This window comes from Sus scrofa, chromosome 9, assembly GCF_000003025.6.
Source record: "Sus scrofa isolate TJ Tabasco breed Duroc chromosome 9, Sscrofa11.1, whole genome shotgun sequence".
NCBI classification, from domain to species: Eukaryota; Metazoa; Chordata; class Mammalia; order Artiodactyla; family Suidae; genus Sus; species Sus scrofa.
Genome location: NC_010451.4, coordinates 88,809,834 through 88,829,988, shown reverse-complemented (window position 1 = coordinate 88,829,988; position 20,155 = coordinate 88,809,834). Strand labels below are relative to the sequence as shown.

Below are 20,155 nucleotides of genomic sequence, written 5' to 3'. Positions count from 1 at the left end.
CATGCTTTAAGTTTCAAAGTTTGTGTGTGTGTGTGTGTGTGTGTGTGTATGTATATGTTTTTAGGGCCATACCTGCAACATATAGAAGTTCCCAGACCAGGGATCAAATCAGAGATACATTTTCTAGCCTATACCACACCCATAGCAATGCAGGATCTGAACTGCATCTACGACCTACACCAGAGCTCACAGCAACACCGGATCCTTAACCCACTGAATGAGGCCAGGGATCAAACCTGCATCCTCATGGATACTAGTCAGATTTGTTTCCACTGCACCACAATGGGAACTCCTGAAGTTTCTTGATTATTGTAAACCAATGTTATTAAGTCAATGATTTTGAGTTTCCTTCCACTTATGTTTTGTTAAGCCCTCCTATCCATTCTTACCTAGGTCTGTCATCATGCTGTTTTTGCCAGCTGTATGATAAATACCTCAAAAGCTGTAAGGTTGAATGGTGGAAACTTCTTTATAGTAATTATGTATAGTCTTTATTCTAAAGCTAAATCAAAGGACTTTTTAATTTTTTTAATTTTTATTATTATTTATTTATTTTGTCTTTTGTCTCCTCAGGGCTACACCCGTGGCATATGGAGGTTCCCAGGCTAGGGGTCTAATTGGAGTTACAGCTGCCGGCCTACACCACAGCCACAGCAACGCCAGATTGCGACCTACACCATAGCTCATGGCAATGCCGGATCCTTAACCCACTGAGTAAGGGCAGGGATTGAACCCGCAACCTCATGGTTCCTAGTCGGATTTATTTCCGCTGCGCCATCATGGGAACTCCTCCCATCAAAGGACTTTTTTAATTTAGAAGGGCATCCAAGGAACATCCAAGACATCATCATCATTATCTTAAAGAGATATGGGAGAAGAACTGGTAGAAGTAAATGCATTACATGAAAAGATGAATTAATTGAAGGGAGAAATTTTTCAAAAATTGCTCCCCACTAAAGACCAATATTTCAGTTGTAAATTGAAAAATAACCCTGTAAATTAATTGGTAGCTACTGCCACCAAGTGGTAGGAAAATATTTCTTCAGAGACAAGAATCCAATAGCCTCTTGAGGGGCTCCCTTTACTGCAGTTTAAAGGACCTGAATTTATTTCATCCTTCATATTGCAACATAACCACCTAAGATCTTATCTTCTATAAATGCCCAACTGTCTCTGATTTATTTACCACATTACCAAAGTATCCTCCTATCCAAAGAGAAAGCTTAGGGCTGATTTTGACGTCTGTCCCAGGAGCCTTCTATAATACAGAATGAAAAAAGAAAAATAACTGCAATAAATGCTGAGGAAGTTGGGGTAAAGTCACGATTGGAAAATCCTAATTTAGTTCAGCCTCTGAAGTTAGAAAGATGGATGTTTGAATACCAGTTCTGCCACTTACCAGCAGTATGATGGTAAAAAATTGGTCATAGGATCAGTTTTCTTAGTTGAATATGACCATTCAGTTAGATGATGTATGTAAAATGTTTAGACCAGAGCCTAGGAACCAGAAAGTGCTCAATAAATGTTATCCTGTTCTTTTTGTCACTGTGACTATTACACCACATTTCCCTTCCTCCCTTCCTTAAACCTAAGTAAATAATTATTGTCATTACAATTAGTATTAATATAATCCAACCCAGCCTTAAAGAGGTACAAGCTAAGAAGGTAAAATCACTACAACAATAACCTCTGCCAGCCACAATAGGAATGCTTTATTATTTGCCTAGCTCCAAAGAGACAGCTAGGGTAAGAAAACAGGAAGGAAGAAGAAACCCTCTAAATTCAAAATCTAAACCTGGCAGTCCTTCCTTCCTGCCGAGGTTCTGGTCAAGGCAATCAAGTCCCCTTTTAGCTCCCCTAACTCACACAGTGCTGTAAAGAATATGAATTAATTAATTTATTGGAAAGTGGCCTAAAATATAAAATCCATATATGGATGTCAGTTGTAATTTTATACACTGGGAACCATAAAGAGTCATCGATTATTAACCTTAGATAAAAAGGAAGGTAAAAATAGTATGGCTCTTTAGTTATACTAAACTATTACCTGACATTCTGTATTCAGTGGCCTCAATTAACCAGTAGGTTCATACATTTACGCATTGTCTTCACTCATTTATGATCATGAGACAGTAAATAGCTCAGGACACTGAGGGACCTAAAATGTCTTCAGTTTCATGGGAAACGGCACAGTGCCGAATGTTTGTCACCGAACTTCAGGTCTTTGAAAATTGATCAAGTCTTCAAAGCGCATCACTCTCAATTAAAATGTCAGTATTTTTCATTTTCATACTTCAGCCCCTTGTCAGAACTATACCAACCTGTCCTCGGCACCCGCCGAGGTCATTCAGAATACTCCAAAGTATGATTTCAATTGGGAGCAGATGACCACAGAAATTGCCTCTGGTCCTTTGTCTCCTAAGATTTTGATATTCTTTTGGGATCATCAATAGGGGATCCTTCAAACAGGATGTGGGATGGAACTCAGCCTGCATATTAGATGAGTTAAGCACCAGAAGGGGACTGTCTCCATGCATCTTACCATTTCTTTGTTAATTTTGCTCTTGTACCCCTTTGTTTTCTTCTCAAGTTTCATTGAAAATTTATTTCAGTTATGTTGAGAGGATAAATAGCAAAGAACTTATTTTATGTCAGGTTTTATCTACAACTGGGTTGGGCTTGAATTACAGCTGGCAACCTGGAGTTAAGTATGATAGTGACTGTGAGGAAAAAGAGAAAACAATCAAAGAGAAAGTTAAAACCAAGGTGAGAGGTATACTTGCAGAGCTGTCCTTCCTACTAGAGATATTTCCCTGAAGGGCTTCCCTCCGAGAACATGTTATGACTTGTCTCTTAAAAAGAATCTTTTTTGACAAGGTGTTTCTCATATACTTAGAGCTAATGTGTAGTGGAGTATAGTGCACAGGAAGCAATGATTTGGGAACCTCAATTTTCAGTTTGCATTGAACTTCTGCCACTGACTTGCTGTGTGATTTTTTTGACATCTTAATTCCTCTATTCGCAAAATGGAAATATTAAAGAGTTTTTTCAGCCTTCCCAGAAATACTGGGAGAGAGAACCCAAATAATAAGTGTTGCAAACTTCTGAAAAAGTAAACTATGAAAATTTGAGAATTTATACCAGCAGAGTACTTAAGAAAGTGTTTCCATTTGGGGTTCTTTAACAGGAATCAAAATAGAGAGGCTAGATGATGAGGGTAAAGGTTCATCTGCTAAGACATCTTGTAAACCTCCTTCCAGGAAAGAAAACAGTCTTTGTGCTAAAGGATATATTTTTTTTATTTCCCCAATACATTATTTTTTTTCTACTGTACAGCATGGTGACCCAGTTACACATACATGTATACTTTCTTTTTTTTCACATTATCATGCTCCATGATGAGTGCTACACGGCAGGATCTCATTGCTAATCCATTCCAAAGGCAATAGTCTGCATCTGTTAACCCCAAACTCCCAATCCATCCCACTCCCCCTTGGCAACCACATGTGCTGAAGGATATTGATGCAGAGCGCAGCATTTGGTATTTTCTCCAAAGCCCATAACCCAATGGTTTTTATGCTCCAAAATTACTTTTTTTTGCCACATTATTATTTCTTCCTGTAATCTTTGTGGAATTTTCAGTAAAAGCACACCTTAACTCCAGGAAATAGAAAATCTGTCAGGCTTAACTTTTCTTCTTCTTTAGGAGCCAACACCTACTGTCTGGCTGCATTGAGAATTAGTCACTGTGGTGTAACCTTATAATACCGCAAAGACATAGAAGTGTCTATGCAATTACTAGAGGAATAAAGTTGCTGAGTAATAAAGAAGTGAATCTGTGGTAGGCTGAAGATGGATTCAAAATTATTTTATGATGGTCTTCTTTATCCAGAGAAAGCTGAAAGCCATCATATTTACAGTGTAAATCAATGAAGCTCAAAAACCACCATTCAGAGTTATTCTGCAACAATTCGGACACTCAGCATCTTCCCTGGGTTCTTTATTAGCTTAAGTTTACAAATTTTCTCCACCACTACTACACTTCAATTACAATAACCCCTCCAAAATTTAGTCTTCTAAAACCTCATTCTCCAGATTCATTTCCAAGAATCTGCTAGTTTTGGTAATCCTGATTCATGTCCTTGTAAGATCTTACTTAAAAATTTGAAGGCAATGAGAAATTTATAATCAATTTTCAATTTTATAAGTTTTCTAATGACCTCTTTTGAGAATTTATGTACAAGACTCCCTATTTACCTTGTCCAGGCTTTAGGGTTCTCTGGGAATCAAACTGAAGCAGGTACAGGAAAGATGTAACACAGGACTGCTGTCATGTAAAGCCAGTTTGAAGTTAACTAAATAGATATGTCTAGAGAAGGGACACTTCACCCTCACAAATACCAGGTGAGTTACAAATAGTGCCCTGCAGCTCATCGGTTACCCATGGTTTGTGGAAACACCTCATTCTAGTTCAGTCTTTCCAATTTTGTGGTTTTCATAGTCCAATTATGCATGCTGATAAGCTCTGGCATAAATCTATTCAGGAAGAAAATTGTCATTTCCTACCAGATCCAAAATATTCATTATAAGAACTGTAGCAAACAGAGAAAGCCTGGCTCAGTAATAAAAACTCTAATTCTGAGCCACAGAGTGGAAGTAAAATTCTCTGTTTATTTTGCAAGACTAATCAACTTCTCCAGGCTCTCTTAAAAGTAAGGAGACAGTTAAAAAGATGAACAAAGTTGGGCAAGAAAATTTCCTTTTTGTTAATACCTTGTATTAAGAAGTAATTCTATCATGTCTTAGAGGCTGTACATGGAATGCTAATAGCTCCACCTTCACTTCAGTCTGGATATTCTAATCACCAGAAATTCATCACCATGGGAAATAGGAAAAAAATAAAAAGTTCAAAGACCTTAAAATCCCAAATATGCCAGATTTCTTGATGGGAGAAATGAATCTGCCAAAGATAAACCACTTAAAACTTTCCATGTGAAGGCATGAATTATGTACAATAGGGTCCAGAAAAAGCAAGATCACCTTCCTTTTCCCCATGGTTGATGGAGATATGAATGAACAAAACACTCTTATTTCTGCTGGGGTGCTTCTGACAACTGGCTTAACTCTTGGGAATGGAGAGAGAAATGTTCTCTATGAGAGATTAAACCCTTTAGGAAAAAGAGGAAGATTGATTTATCATATAAGCCTCAGGGAGCCTTCACAGTCTGATATTAAACCTCCATTCTTCCTCCCTTCGGGGCTACTACTTCTATACTAGGTTCCCTCTCTGGCTAGTTCCTGGTAGAGTCAGCTCATCTAAGCCAAATGGGAGAATTCAATAATTTCTTTCATTTCACAGCTAAGACTCTCAAACTATAGGCAGCATTAACAGTTACCTTGGCGCTTACCCAAGATGCAGATTCTTGGACCCTACCTCACCAAAATCTGATCCAAGGGGGTGAAGAGGCATGACTACATTTATAATGAGTATCCTTATGTCATTACGATAAAAATGTTTTTCAGATGTCATTCTTTGAAAAATTCTTGTCAGTGCTTTGAAACTCAGGTCATTTGGACTAAAGGGGGTCCAGTTGTTAAGACAGCCAAAAGCATAGTCTCAAAGACTGTCCTTGGAGCAGAAAAAGAAATGTAGCATGAGCAATTTTTATACACTGCCTAAATCAGAAGAGTTCTAGAGGAAACCTCATTACCTGAAACTGAATGGATACATGTTCAGTTATTATTATGGGAAACATATGTCCTCAAATGAGGTGAGCTCCCTTTACTTTGAGGCCTTAACAAAGCATTTTAAGTAGAGTCCATATAGTCAGGTTTGCTTTCATTGTGACATAAGCCCTGTAGTTTGGTGAAGCTGTTTTTAGGGATCCTATTCTGCCTGCCATAGTATTTTCTTTTTTCCCAAAAGGAGCACATAAATGCAGTTATTACCTACCTTTAGTCAAGCCATTTCAGGATATCCCATTGCTTATAATCAGAAAATGAGGTTCTCTTCTTGCTTTAGAACCTCTGTTTTCAGACAAGCTCAGCTTCCCAGGTATGGTACCTAATGGCTTAAAAGAACCACAAAGTAACAAAGCAATTGACCTGATGTTTTAAAAAATTTTATTCTCATAATTTTGTGCCCTGAAGCTTTCTGTGATATCCATTGATTGAATGAATGAAAAGTGTCTGGATTTCTTTCAGGAGAAAATTTCTGAATAGAATTGGGATAGTGTGCATCAAAGTTATAGGATGATTAAAGAGGAGACTGAACTATTATCACTCAGAACAGTTTACTATAGGTAAGACCAGTGGATATTAAGTTATAGCATTTAGGTGAAATTATTGAGACACTGTTCAACTTCCAGTTTCACCAAAGAGTTAAAAACTATTCTGGGTCTATTCTGAAGTCAAGCTCAGTGTTCTGAGAGAAAATGAATCAATAACAAGGATACTTTCCCAAATCATTTTCTGTCTCACATATCTAAGTACAAAAACTCATATAATGTTATTCATCATTTATATCACAATAAAAATTAATTAAACATTTTTTTTTAAAAAGAACACAACCTTTTCTACTTTGGGATTTGGGGACACCATTTCTCATCTTTAAAAAGAATCTTCTGGCAATTATCACTCAGTTTGAAGGTACTATCTTTTGTGTGTGTGTGTGTCTTTTTAGGGCTGTACCCACAAAATATGAAAGTTCCCAGGTTAGGGGTCGAATTGGAGCTGCAGCTGCCAACCTACACCACAGCCACAGTAACACCAGATCTAAGTTGTGTCTACAAACTAAACCACAGCTTGTAGCAACTCTGGATCCTTAACCCACTGAGTGGGGCCAGGGATCGAATCTGTGTCTTCATGGATACTAGATACTAGTTAGTTCGTTAGCACTGAGCCACAACAGTGGTACTATCTCTTTTTAGTGAGTCCTTCTTGGTAAAAAGATCTACTTATGCTGACATCTCAAAAACATTACAAGTTTGAGAAGGAAAATTTGAAAACCACAAAGCTATAATTGTGACACTTAAAAAGTCAACACCATCCAAGTTCAATGGTTCAAATGCTACCATTGAAAAGAGAATTAACCTAATCTGATCAATCATGAATGTTTCATAAAAACAAAAGTTAATTGGATTTTATTCAGTGATTCATTTCACTCAGTTATGTCTTAGAACTGGCTAAATTTGATTAATTTCTGCCCCTTCCCGTGCTCATTTACTAATTCATTCATTCAGTTTGGAATTCCATTCTGTCTTCAAGAACTTTTTTTCAACTGTACAGCTTAGCTCCTCAGACTTGTTCTTATGGCAAAGTTGAATATAAAAATATCTCACCCTAATAGTACCAGTAATGGCAAATGAAACAACATATTCAATTCCATTTTTATAGTAATATGATGTTCAAAACTGTTCTTTTACTCCATAATTTCTTTTCTTCATTGACTTTCCCATCATGGAGCAAAATTCCCTTTTTCAATCCATTTTTCTTCTAGAAGTTGAGAGACTACCAAAATGCTTTGCAAAATAAGTCTTATTTCAACTCCTATTATGAATGTGTGGAACTACACAGTCTTTTCTAAATAAAGATGAACTATGGTGGTCATTGAAAGATGAAGCTGCATCTCCTTTAATATATAGCGGTTTATGATTTGTTATATTTAACTGAGAATAAAACCACATTCAGCCTCGATCATAATTCTCCATAATAGGCTCCATTTATTTCAAAAAGGGCTGAACTCAGTTCTTGTAAACTACTCTGTGGCACTTTTGGATTTTTGCCTGCAGCTCTGACTATAGCAGATTCCAAATTAAATTCAATTAAAATGCAAAAACAGCCTTGTGTAAAAGCAGTCAAGATGATGGACTTAGTGTTGTGATTGAGAGATACTAGCAGAGCTTCTTATCTTTTGGATGTTGCCATTCTCTTTTCCAAATACACATTCTGAAAATATATAGATAGGTGAGTTTTATTAGTTTTTTAGTAGCTGCAAAGATCATGGAACTTTGAGTCACTCACTAAGCCATATATCTATGCCTACTTATCCATAAGACTGAAAGTCATTCACTAGTAAGGATGAATGTTAATGGGATATTGTTTCCTAATACCTCAATAACACTTTTGCCTTGAGTCAATAGAGTGCTACTTATTTGACATTTTGAGTAGGTAACACCTGTACATGACTTAAACCAAAAATATGCTATGAAAAATCTAGGCCCCTTTATCCAGCCATCATCACTCCTCCAACCCACATAATCACAGCTATTTGTCTGCTACATGTTTTCCCAGAATTACCTTACATATATAAGAGCAAATATGTATTTAAGTTATTATGTATTTCCTGTCTTTTTACACAAAATTAGCCAAGATGATCAAACTTCAGGATTGCTGCCAATCTGATAGATAAAACTGAGTTCTTTTGAAACTGAATTTCTCTCACTGTAGATGACATTGAGTATTTTCATGTTTACCAGTCATTTGTATTTCTTTACCCATTTTTCTGTCAGATTGTTAGTCTTCTCTTTATTGATTTCTAGTTCTTCTTACTTTAGGGGGATTAGTCTTTTTTTTATATAAACTGTGAATGTCTTCTCCAGTTTTAATTTTGAACTTGTCCGTAATAATTTTCTGCCAAGCAGAATTTTTTTTAAATTTTCTTGCTTTTACATTTAAATACATCAATCTTAGTTCATGGAGGTTCATCATAATTAAAAGGTCTTTGCCATTCCAAAATAATAAAAGAATTACCCTTTCTTCTCAAATTCTTATGATTTATTTCTAAATTTAAATCATTATTAGTGCATTAGGATAGTACTCTGTCACATGTTATAAAGTGTAGATCTAGTTCTGATTTTTCCAGATGGATACATAGATGTCCAAGCACCCCTTATGAAATAGTCTATTTTTTCATAAATGTTTAGAAATGCCATTTTATTATATACTTAAATTTCATATGCATTTTATTTCTAGTTATAACTCTGTCCTTCTATTCAATCTTTCTATTCATGTCCAATGTCATTCTGTTTAAATTATTGAGACTTCATAATATGTTTTGATATCTGATGTCAACATTCAACCTCATTGTTCATCTTTACCAGAGCTTTTCTGAGAAAGTGTAGGTAACCATATTTTTATATTAATTTAGGGATCTCATTTCCAGTTGAAAACTGATCCTTCTGTATTTTTATTGAATTATGTTAAATTAGCAAATTAGAAAATATTAGCGTACTTTTTATGTTAAAGTTTTTATCTGAGATAATATTTTCCCATTTATAAAAATATTCTATTAAGCTATTTATTAATATTTTAGGTTTTATCTTTATTTATTAACACTAGTATTATAAATGCATTTTTAAGAATTTTATTATTTCTTATTGAAAATGCTTTTTTTTCTTACAGCTTCCAATAGGATGTTATTTGTATACATGAACATTATTAGTTTCCATATGTTAATCTGTGCCTTGCTACCTTACTAAATCATCCTATTTTTTGTAGTGAATGTTACAGAGTTGATTCTCTTGGGAAATTCATGTGTTAATCTTATTGTCTGTGAACAATGATAGTTTTATCTCTTCTTTTCCAATTTTAATACCTTTCATTTCTCTCTCTTATCTAATTATGTTGTCTACTTGTAGAGCAACTCTGTTCTGGTATTCCACAAAATGATGATAGTAGGCATTCCTGCCATTTTCATCACATAATCTCAAGATACACACTATCAATATGACATCCTTTTTGGTATTGACTTTGATAACCTGGCTGAGGTACTGTTTGTTAGCCTTCTCCTCTAAGTTACTCTTTTTCCCCCTTTCCATATGGTGCTCTCTGGAAGGAAGTCTTTATGTGTGGACTTGGGGAGTGGACCACACCTCTCTGTGAGTGAAGTATCTACAGAAATTATTTGGAATTTTTCTGTATAGATTTGTCTCTTCTCCCTAATTCTTTACTTGTTCATGTATTAATCCAATCATTTATTTATAATGGTATGGCCTCATGAATATTTATTATACACATTGAGTCACAATCTAATACCACTTTATTTATTTTGATTAAAGCTCAAATTGTCCCAGCTTTACTCTTGGGAGCTCTTTCAGTTGGCTTCTGCATCCCTCTGGCAAACCTCAATGTGAGTTTTTCATTTGTTTTTTGAGCACCTCCATATTTTCGGACACTACATTATTCTCCTAGCCCATCTCATTTATTTCCTGCTCCAGTCCAAGGAATCTCTTTAAGGATTTGTGGTTCCTTTTAATGGAGAATGGTATTAGAAACCAAGAGCTGAGTGATAGGCGTGTCCTTTGCTAACAGTATCATTGCATCTAGGCCCCCTCAGCTGGCAGAGCAAGGAAATGTGCATATACTAACATGTATATGCACAGACCTATAAATAGTTCTATACTTATAAATAACTATATTTATAAATATTGAACTAAAAATTATTTCATACTGCTAACTACACCTCTAATCCATTACCATGGGGGATCATTCTAGGCTGTTTCCCGTACTTACTTATATATACATTCTCGCTCCATCACTAAGAAACCTGTCTCCCACCATCCATCATCCACTTAATTTAATCCTTCACTTCAGTAAACATGCATAGTAGGATCAGAATTGTTAACCAGTAGTCCTGTAGGAAACAACTTTGTCAAATAGAGTATGGTGCTTATGAACAATTTATTTTGCCTTTAGTTTTACAGACTCCATTTATTCCCCTCATTTCCAAAGTTACTCCGGTCAGTATCCTTTCCCCCACCTCCTTCCATGAAGCCATTTCATACATTTGTAACAATTAGATTGTTTTGTCACATTCTGACTTCCATCCTATGATTCCTTGACCCTCTAAATTATTTTTGTAATTTGCATGCATTAAGGTTTATTCTTTGTACTGTAAACTTCTGTGGGTTTTGACAAATTTGTAGTACCATTTAACCACAGTCACAAATGTAATACAGAATAGTTTCACTGCCTTAAAAATATTCCCTATTCACCTATTCACCTTCCTCTACCTTCCCCCAAAACCTGGAAACTAACGAGCATTTCACTCTCCCTACTTATTGCATTTTTCAATTATTATGTAATTGGAATAATATGGTATGCAGCCTTTTTAAATTTAGTAATAGGCATTTAAATTTCATTCATGTCTTCAAGGATTTATTATATTATTATTATTATTATTTGTCTTTTTAGGGCCACACCCACAGCATATGGAAGTTCCCAGGCTAGGGGTAGAATTGGAGCTACAGAGAATTGGAGCTACAGATGCAGGCCTACACCACAGCCATAGCAATGCGGGATCCAAGCAGCATCTGCGACCTACAGCACAGCTCATGGCAACTCCAGATCCTTAATCCACTGAGCAAGGCCAGGGATCAAACCTGCATCCTTATGTATGTTAGTCAGATTTGTTTCCACTAAGCCATGATGGGAACTCCCCTCTCGGAATATCAAGATATTTTTTTCACTGAATAGTATTTTGTGTATTAATGAATCATAGTTTATCCATTCACCTATTGAAGGATACCTTGATTGCTTCCAGTTTTTGTCAGTGGTGAACAACACTGCTAAAATGTTGCAAATTAGGTGAGTAAACACCTAAAAGCACAATTGTTGAATCATATAGAAAGACAATGCTTAGGTTTGTAAGAAACTGCCCCCCTGTCTGCCAAAGTAGCTATACCATTTTTTACTCCTATAAGGAACGAATGAAAAATTTCTCTTGTTCCACACTACCAGCAATTGGTATCTCCAAGGTTTTTTTTTTTTTTAATTTTAGCTATTGTAGTAGCTGTGTAGTGCTATTTCACTGTTGTTTAAAATTAAAATTTTTAATAATAAATAATGTTGAAGATCTTTTCATCCTTGCCATCCTTAGACCTTGTTTGGTCAGATGTCCAGATCTTTTGTCTAAGTTTTAATTCAGTTGTTTTTTTATTGTTGTTCTTGTTTGATTACAATCTATTTTCTTCCATTCTTTTTTGCAATGATGACTGTTTATATTGGTGTCTTTCTTATGCCTATTTTCTCAATTCCCAACACATAATGAGTCAGATTCTTCCAGATAATAATGTATCATGTCCACTATTATGGATCTAGTTACTAAAACAAAGCACAGAAAACTTGGAATAAGTTAGGAGCTTAGGAAGAAAATCTCTTAGCAATGATGAAAGGCACTGGGTAGAATATGTTTAAAAATTATGGAACAGTGATCTCTATTTCTAAGAACTGTTAGAGACCAAACAGCTCTGACACTTTGACCTTATGTTATAAACAAGGACCTTGTATTGCTCCCTTGAAGAGCACTTTATTTGGATTCATATTTGTTCATATCTTAGTGTAATTAGGGGGAATATCAGTGCTTCAGTGAAAGCTTTAAGATGAGTAGGCCTGCTGGTGAGCAATGGTGAACACCTTGCCAGCAATACTGGACCATGAGAGCACACTGGAATCACCTGGGGAAATTAGAAGCACTGATGCCTGAGTCCTAACCAGGAGATTCTGATTCTAAATTGGGCAAAGTATCAGGAATTTTAAAAACTCATGCACAGGCAGATTTGAAAATCACTGCTTTGGGGCAAGCTTTCCAACTTGATAAACTTTCCCTGTTTTACACAGATAATTGATACTAGAATCTCTAGAGAAAAGGGATCCAAAACAAAAAGGAGCCCATAAGAGCACATCCTTAGGAGTGAGTCTAGCCAGATGTCATGTAAGAAAGTAAAAATCATGTGAATGAGCACAGTATCAGGAAGAATACAGGCTACTTTGGCACATTAGCATTTTGTGAGCTAAACTACAAAAGACTCCTCTTAGAGATGCCAGTTATTATTCTTTAACAAGTGACTGAAGTAGAGGGAGTTCCGGTTGTGGCACATTGGTTAACGAATCTGACTAGGAACCATGAGGTTGGGGATTTGACCCCTAGCCTTGCTCAGTGGGTTAACGATCCAACGTTGCCTTGAGCTGTGGTGTAGGTCGAAGACGTGGCTCAGATCCCGCATTGCTGTGGCTCTGGTGTAGGCCGGCGGCTACAGCTCCGATTGGACCCCTAGCCTGGGAACCTCCATATGCCGCGGGAGCGGCTCAAGAAATGGCAAAAAGACAAAAAAAAAAGTGACTGAAGTAGAGTAAAAGTATACAAGAATTGGTAGTAACACAACAAATCATTGAACTTTTAATCCAGGTTCAAGGAGAAATATGCTCTTTTAATTAGAGATAAATTTCTTTTCACTCTGTTTCTCAACATTTAGTATTTTTCTATATGTTTTCCAGATAGTTTTTCTATATGTTTTAAAGAAACTAATTTCAATGAAATTGTATAAATTGTCAAATGTTGCCAAAGCATTAAGTTCAATTTGTGGTTCATGGCATGATCTTGAATAGGGAAAAAAGTACCATTTCTTTTTTTGAACATGATACCTTCTGTAGTGGCTAGTGAATTTCAGTGAAAATTAATTCACCTGACATGGTTAAATGTTATGTGAGAAAAATATTAATAGCTGTTTTAAAATAAGATTGGCCCACTATCCTTCATCTGCCCAACACTTGCTTGTTCTCCTAGCCATCTGATAGAACCATTGCTTTCATCTGGTTCCACTGTAACCATGGTTCCCAAATTGTCCATTACATAATTTAAACAGAAATTCTACAATATTCTTTTTTACTCTTAGTCTTTTCCCAAAATGACTTGGACAGAAAAAAGGAGTAATAAGGAAGTCATTAATTAGCAGTTAGTTCAGTGCTGAAAGAGAGAGACAGAAAAAGAGAGAGAGGGAGACTGAGAAATAAGGAAAAGCAGTGAGAGAGAGAAAGAGAAAGAAAGAGAAAACCTGTAAGGAAAGACATTTTCATTATTCTAGGAAAGTTTTAACCAATGTCTTCTTCTTTACCTATCAGAGTGTCTCTCTCTATTTTCCATATTATTAGGGAAACTGAATTCATTCACATATGTTCTGATTGCTTACATTATTGATATTGTTACATCAAGTTATAGTTTCACTTTCACTTTATGTCCCTTCATTTTTTTAAACCTTCTGACATATGTTGCTTCAATCTTTATTGTCGTCGTATTTTTTTCTCTTTATTTTTATTTTTCTGGTCTTTTACATTTTAAGACACAAATTTAAACTTCTACTTTTCCATCAATATCTAGCACTACTTAGTTCCTCTATTGTTCTGCTAAGTGATACAAGAGTCTTAGAATGTTTTATTTATATCTGTTTTACCCTTAACCCACCATCTCCCATGCTAACATCAACTGGGATATTCATTCTAAACAGATACAAATTTTTCCAGTCAGTACTTTTCCATTTAAAATATTTACTGTTTTGCCTTATCTTGTGTGTTGCTACTATATTTCTTTCTTAGCTCATGCCTTTCCCTATTTGTGTTCCTGAGGATCAGCTTCTAGTTCTCTTAACATCTTCTTATTCTTTTAAAGACTATTGTGGGGAATAATGTTTGGGAATCTATATTAGTTTCCTATTGTTGCTCAGAAATTTATTCTCTCAAAACCCTGGAGGCCAGAAGTCTCAAATGGGTCTGCAGAACTCATTCTTTCTGGAAGCTCCAGGGGGAGAATCCCGTTTCCTTATCCTTTCCAGTTGCAGAGGCCACCTACACCCTGTGTCTCAGCGCTCTCCTCCCCCATCTTCAAAGTCAGCCAGCAGAGTAGCCTCTGCTGCACATCTCTTTTTCTGTGTCTCTGTGTCTTCATGTAACTTTCTCTCTTTTGACCATTGTGTTTCTCTTAAGGGGTCTGGTGATTACAATCAGTGCCTACCTGGATAATCCACAATAAATCTCCTCATCTCCAGATTCTTGCTTTAATCACATCTGCACAAGGCTTTTTTGCCATATAAGGTAACATTATGGATTCTGGGGATTAGGACATGCGTATTTTAGGAGCCATAATTCAGCCTGCCACCTTCTTTAGTCCAAATAAGCACATCTTTCCTGTAATCTCTTGTATAAATGAGAGTTTGGCTGGATGTACAGCATAAATTTATTTATTTATTTATTTATTTATTTTAATTAAGTAACTTGTTCTCAGACGTACAGCTACTAGATGGTGGAGCCAAACTCAGGATTCTCAATACTTAATCTAGAGTCTTATCTCTAGTTTGCTTAGCAAGGGTTCTTGTTTTTTGGTTTTTTTTTTTTTTTTTTTTTTTTTGTCTTTTTGCTATTTCTTGGGCCGCTCCCTCGGCATATGGAGGTTCCCAGGCTAGGGGTCAAATCGGAGCTGTAGCCGCCAGCCTACACCAGAGCCACAGCAACTCGGGATCCGAGCCGCGTCTGCAACCTACACCACAGCTCACGGCAACGCCGGATCGTTAACCCACTGAGCAAGGCCAGGGATCGAACCCACAACCTCATGGTTCCTAGTCGGATTCGTTAACCACTGCGCCACGACGGGAACTCCTGTACAGCATAAATTTAAAAGTTATTCTTTCACCATCATGTATTTTAATATCTTCTTTTAAGCTGTTAGTGTGAAAGGTGAAGTCATTCTGTGAGGAATTGTTTTTACTGTTACATGATTATCTTTGGTGCATCAAGTCTTCACATTCCATTAATGGAAGGTTGTGGTTCCCTTAACTTTTCAGTATCTGTGCCTCACCCTCAGTTTTCCACTGTCCCTTCTCACTTCTAGAAAAGTTGTCAGTGTGTCGTTTCTTCACTTCTTCTTGTTAAGATGGCTTTTCTTTAGTATTTCTACATCATAAGCAACAGCAGAAGCTTCTATGGACTTTTCATTAAGAAAATTCACTCAAAATATAGAATACTATTTCCATAACATCTCTATTTCATCCTACAATGAGTCACAACCTTAATTGTTTATTGAATTTAATCTAAATTGGAATCCAATGAATTCCATTTGGAGGACTAACTAGTTTTATTACATAGTTAGTTGTACATGATGCCCTATTATTAGATTGCTTCATTTATATGAATTCCTAGTAAGAGCAAAGCAAATAATGCTTCTTTGATTTAAATGACCACCTTCTCTGAAATAAAGTTATATTTTCTTGTGTAAAAGTGTACATCTAGTCCAGGCTATGTATGTATGTATATAATATATACATATGTATTATAATTCAGGGTATATATATTTATTTATCTCAGGCCATCAGTTTTACTTTTTTAAAAACTAATTTTTTCACTCTTTCATAATTTCCATAATGTGGGTGAGTGTTTTGCATCCTGGATAAAGTTATGTTAAACAAAAATAGTATCTTGAAATGTTATAACAGATGCCTTATATAAAAAGGTACACTTACTTTTAGACTGTGATGCAATCAACTAATCGTATAATTATTGTTATTATAACAAAAATTAGCAAATGGAGAGGGTAAAGAGCACAGAGAAGATGAGGTGTTCAATGAATACTTCTGGTTGGATCTGCTAGTACAACGCCACTCTGAACTAACACTGAACAATGCTTTTAAAAAGCACCCCCACTATATTATTAGAAATAAATGAACTTAGGCACCTAATCAAGCCTTAGATTTTATGTGTGATTTGTGTGTGACTTTTAAGTCACTAAACCTATCCGGACCTCTTGTTTCTCATGAACTGCAAGGCTGAATCGGGGCTATGGCTTTGGGTAAAGTTAACGAATGAAGTAAAAGATCATTTACTGCTTTTTTTGTGTGCTTCTTTTACTCTTTTCTATAAACTTTGATGGTTAAACTTCAGCAGGATCTCTTAAAGCCTCTTCAGAAGTTACATGATTTTATATACTTCCCATTATGTGAATCTATTTTTTCTCAGATTTCGGTTCCTCAAAGAATGTGGATCTTGGACACCCTAACAGAAGTAACTAGCAGGGACTGCTTACAGTGCAGGCAAGGAAGCTACTGCTTGGGCATGGACAACATTGTTTGATTCCCTCCTATTTTGTCTTCCCTCTCCCAAACTTGACCTTCCTTTACTTAGTGGTACAGTAGAAAGAAGCAGTTTTACTGCCACTTAATTGTTTCAGCCAAGTGGGTGGAGGGTTAGGTTGGAGAGCTCTGCTTATGGTCCTGGGGTCCCCTTGGGTTTTGTGGTGGATAAATAATGCTAATGTTCATAGATTTCCAAAAAGATCCAAGGAACTCAAAACTGTGCTGCTTTCAGATTATTTCAAGAATGAGTTCTGGGTGAATGGACTTTCAGGGTGAAAAATGGGTTAGTCAGGGAAGCAGAAGAAAGGAATGCTGAAGCTTTTATCCGAAGCTCGGAAGCACTGAGAGGCACAGAATTGGTCCAAACTGGACTGACTTGAGCATAACCTTGAAAGGTCTGAGATGAGATCTGTAAGGAGGAGTCCTTATGAGGACAAGATCATCTAGCCCAGGACACAGAGAAGGATGAGAGGTCGTCAGTCAGAAGTTAACTTTTTTTTTTCTTTTCTGCTTACTGTACTCACAGCATGTGAAATTTCCCAGGGCAGTGTTCCACATGGGAACTTCCAGAAGTAGCTTTTTAAGGCTTCTGAAAATTCTGCAAGTATTCGAGTTTTATCAGGTTCTGAGTTTCTATCTTCTCATGATTTTATGGTATTAAAATTATTTTGTTAAAAAATAAAATTATTTCATTAGATCAATTTATATAGTAGGTCAACACTTTGTCTGTGCTATGCTTTCTGAATATAATCCCAACTCATTTTTTGCCTTTGAGAGTTATATTTTTTAATGTAACAATTATAATTTTATGTATTAGCAGTTGTAAGTATTTTCCATCATGGTGTATGACTTTGCTGCTATGTTTAGAAAACTCTTCCAACTTCTCTAAAATCATGTAAATATTTAATTTTATCATCCCCTGCTACATTTATTTTTTTATATATTTAACTGTTAAAACTGCTTTGTGGGTATTTGGTATATGATTTAGAGAAGATTAACAAATTGTTCTAATTCCATTTACTAAATAAATTATCCTGATCTTTTGCCTAATAATTTGAAACGTCATCTAAATTATATACCACATTTTTATGTATCCTTGTGTTTCCTGATCTGTCTCCCTACACCATTGTCTGCTTTATAATCATTTTGTTCCTATATATGGAAAGTTCCCTGCAAAGGGAAACTTTTCTGACCTATTATTTTCAATCAAATGTTGTTGGTGCTTCTCACAAGCGTATTATTTATTTCAAATACTCCTTAGAATATTTTGATGTGAATATTTAAAAATCTACCCATGTGCAAAATACTCAGTTAAAAACCACTTTTATTATTAGTTCTGACTTGAAATAGCAAATTTTAAAAGAAAAATCAAGTGAAAACAAGCTTAACAATATTCACAAGTTTTTTTGATTATCTGATAGTGTTTATTATTTATTGATAAATGTATTCTTTTATTTGTATGGTTTACTTCCAGCAAAAGTTTGTATAAAGGCCCTAAACATTTCTTTCCAAATTGAACAATTTACCACTTTTTGATAACCGAAAGGTGTAACAGTATGACACTGGTAGACAATTTGATGCAGCTGATTTTACAAAGCGGTTATGTCACCAGTGTGCTTATTCATAAGAAATTACCTGCCATCAGTAGATTCATCCCCCTGTGTTCTTCAAACACATCCGCAAAGACAGTATTTCTGATAGAATCAGCTATTTTACCTGACATATTTCAATAGGTACAGAGAATATTTCTATAGAAAAAAAATCTCCCTGTCTGATGGCTTCTCTTTTTATTTGTGTTATATTCCCTAACTGGAGTAGAGCCCATTAACTTCTCATGAGTTAGTATGAATGTACCATACCACTTTCTCCCTGAGAATGTAGGGAGAGATGAGAAGACAGTGAAATTAGATAGGAGGAACAAAACTCTAAATTCATCTGCTTCATCATTTTTCCTGGTGGTAAAACAGATTTAAGTTTTGCTTAAGTTCCACAATCACCGCTATCAACCTTGCAAAAAACTTCAATTAGCATTTACATTTTTATCCCTTACTGTTCTAGAATGTGGTATTTTTTTCCCAGCTTTTGATGGGGATTATAAAATTTGCAGGCTTCCCTGGAGCAAGTGACCTGAGTAAATTATAAGCTAAAATCTAGGGGTTCTCTTATCTTTCAATATGAAATAATTATTCTTCTTTCCTTTTCAGTTTCTTCTTTGTGGCATATGTGGGATATTGTGCGCCAAAAAAAAATCTGGACTTGTCGTAAGTTTCTGCCTTGTTTGTATTGTGCATTGAAGTGTTTGAAATGTAAGAACTCAGAAAGGGAAATGATGACTGGCCGACTTTCATATGCTGAATGTTACTCATTTAGGATAAAAAGAAGACTGACAAATAAATCTTGGCTTTTTTTATTTTCAAAGAAAACCATCAAGACAATTACAGACTACAACAAAAGAAAAAGAAAGAAAAACTTTGATATACTCTTTAAATACACGAATCTGCAACCCTTAATGACTGTTGCTGAGGGCAGTCTCCTCTTTTCAGTATATACCCTCCCAGACACTCACAGAAATCCTTCAGGGTGCTGAAAAAGACAAAGCTTGAGTTCCTGGGAAATTTAACTGTTTAGATATGGAACTGGGCCTAAGGATTCCTGGCTTTGACTGTGAAGTTAATTTTGCAAAGCAGCAAAACAGCTGTGTTGTTATAGCTGCCGTTAACGCCCAAATTTTTTTTTGTTTAATTTCATGTTATTTTATGAGAGTGAATGCAACTGTAAGCATTCTCAGATGCTCAATGGTACTATCTTGGGTTTAGAGGAGTATGGAACATGCTCCCAGTTAGCTCTGATAATGGCTGGAGAAGGATGTCTGAGTGCTGAAGTGTAGGTTTCCTACCACCTCTCGTGACATTTTTTGAGAGTTGGAAAGTAGGAAATAAGCATGTTTATTTTACTGAGGACAGTAGGATAAATCATAGGCCTATACAAGTTGGGAAAATCAATATTTTTCCTTCTTCTAATCACAGTTTTCTTTGTAAGAATATTTATTGCAATGAAAAGGATGGAGCCCCCATTGCTTTAGATTTGTGAGTTGTGATTTTTAAAAATTACTTTAAGAGAAACCTTTGTACAAAAATTTTTTGGAGGCTTGTAATTTGTATCTGTGATTCTCCTATCACTCTTTACCATGGTTTTCATTCTTTCCACACTTTTCTTCTCTTGATACTTTTTTGGCTGTATAGTAATAATTTCTTGGAACG

The 20,155-nt window shown here is 35.7% G+C and overlaps 1 protein-coding gene across 4 annotated transcripts in view; it reads left to right on the top strand.

Moving 5' to 3' along the window:
* Positions 1-20,155, top strand: part of TMEM196 (transmembrane protein 196) — a 60,176-nt gene that overhangs the window by 28,282 nt on the left and 11,739 nt on the right. For all 4 annotated transcript variants that reach the window (XM_021063413.1, XM_021063416.1, XM_021063415.1 and 1 more), the window contains exon 2: positions 19,100-19,156. In XM_021063413.1, the coding sequence (XP_020919072.1) occupies positions 19,100-19,156 (57 nt within the window). The remainder of the gene's footprint in view (positions 1-19,099; positions 19,157-20,155) is intronic.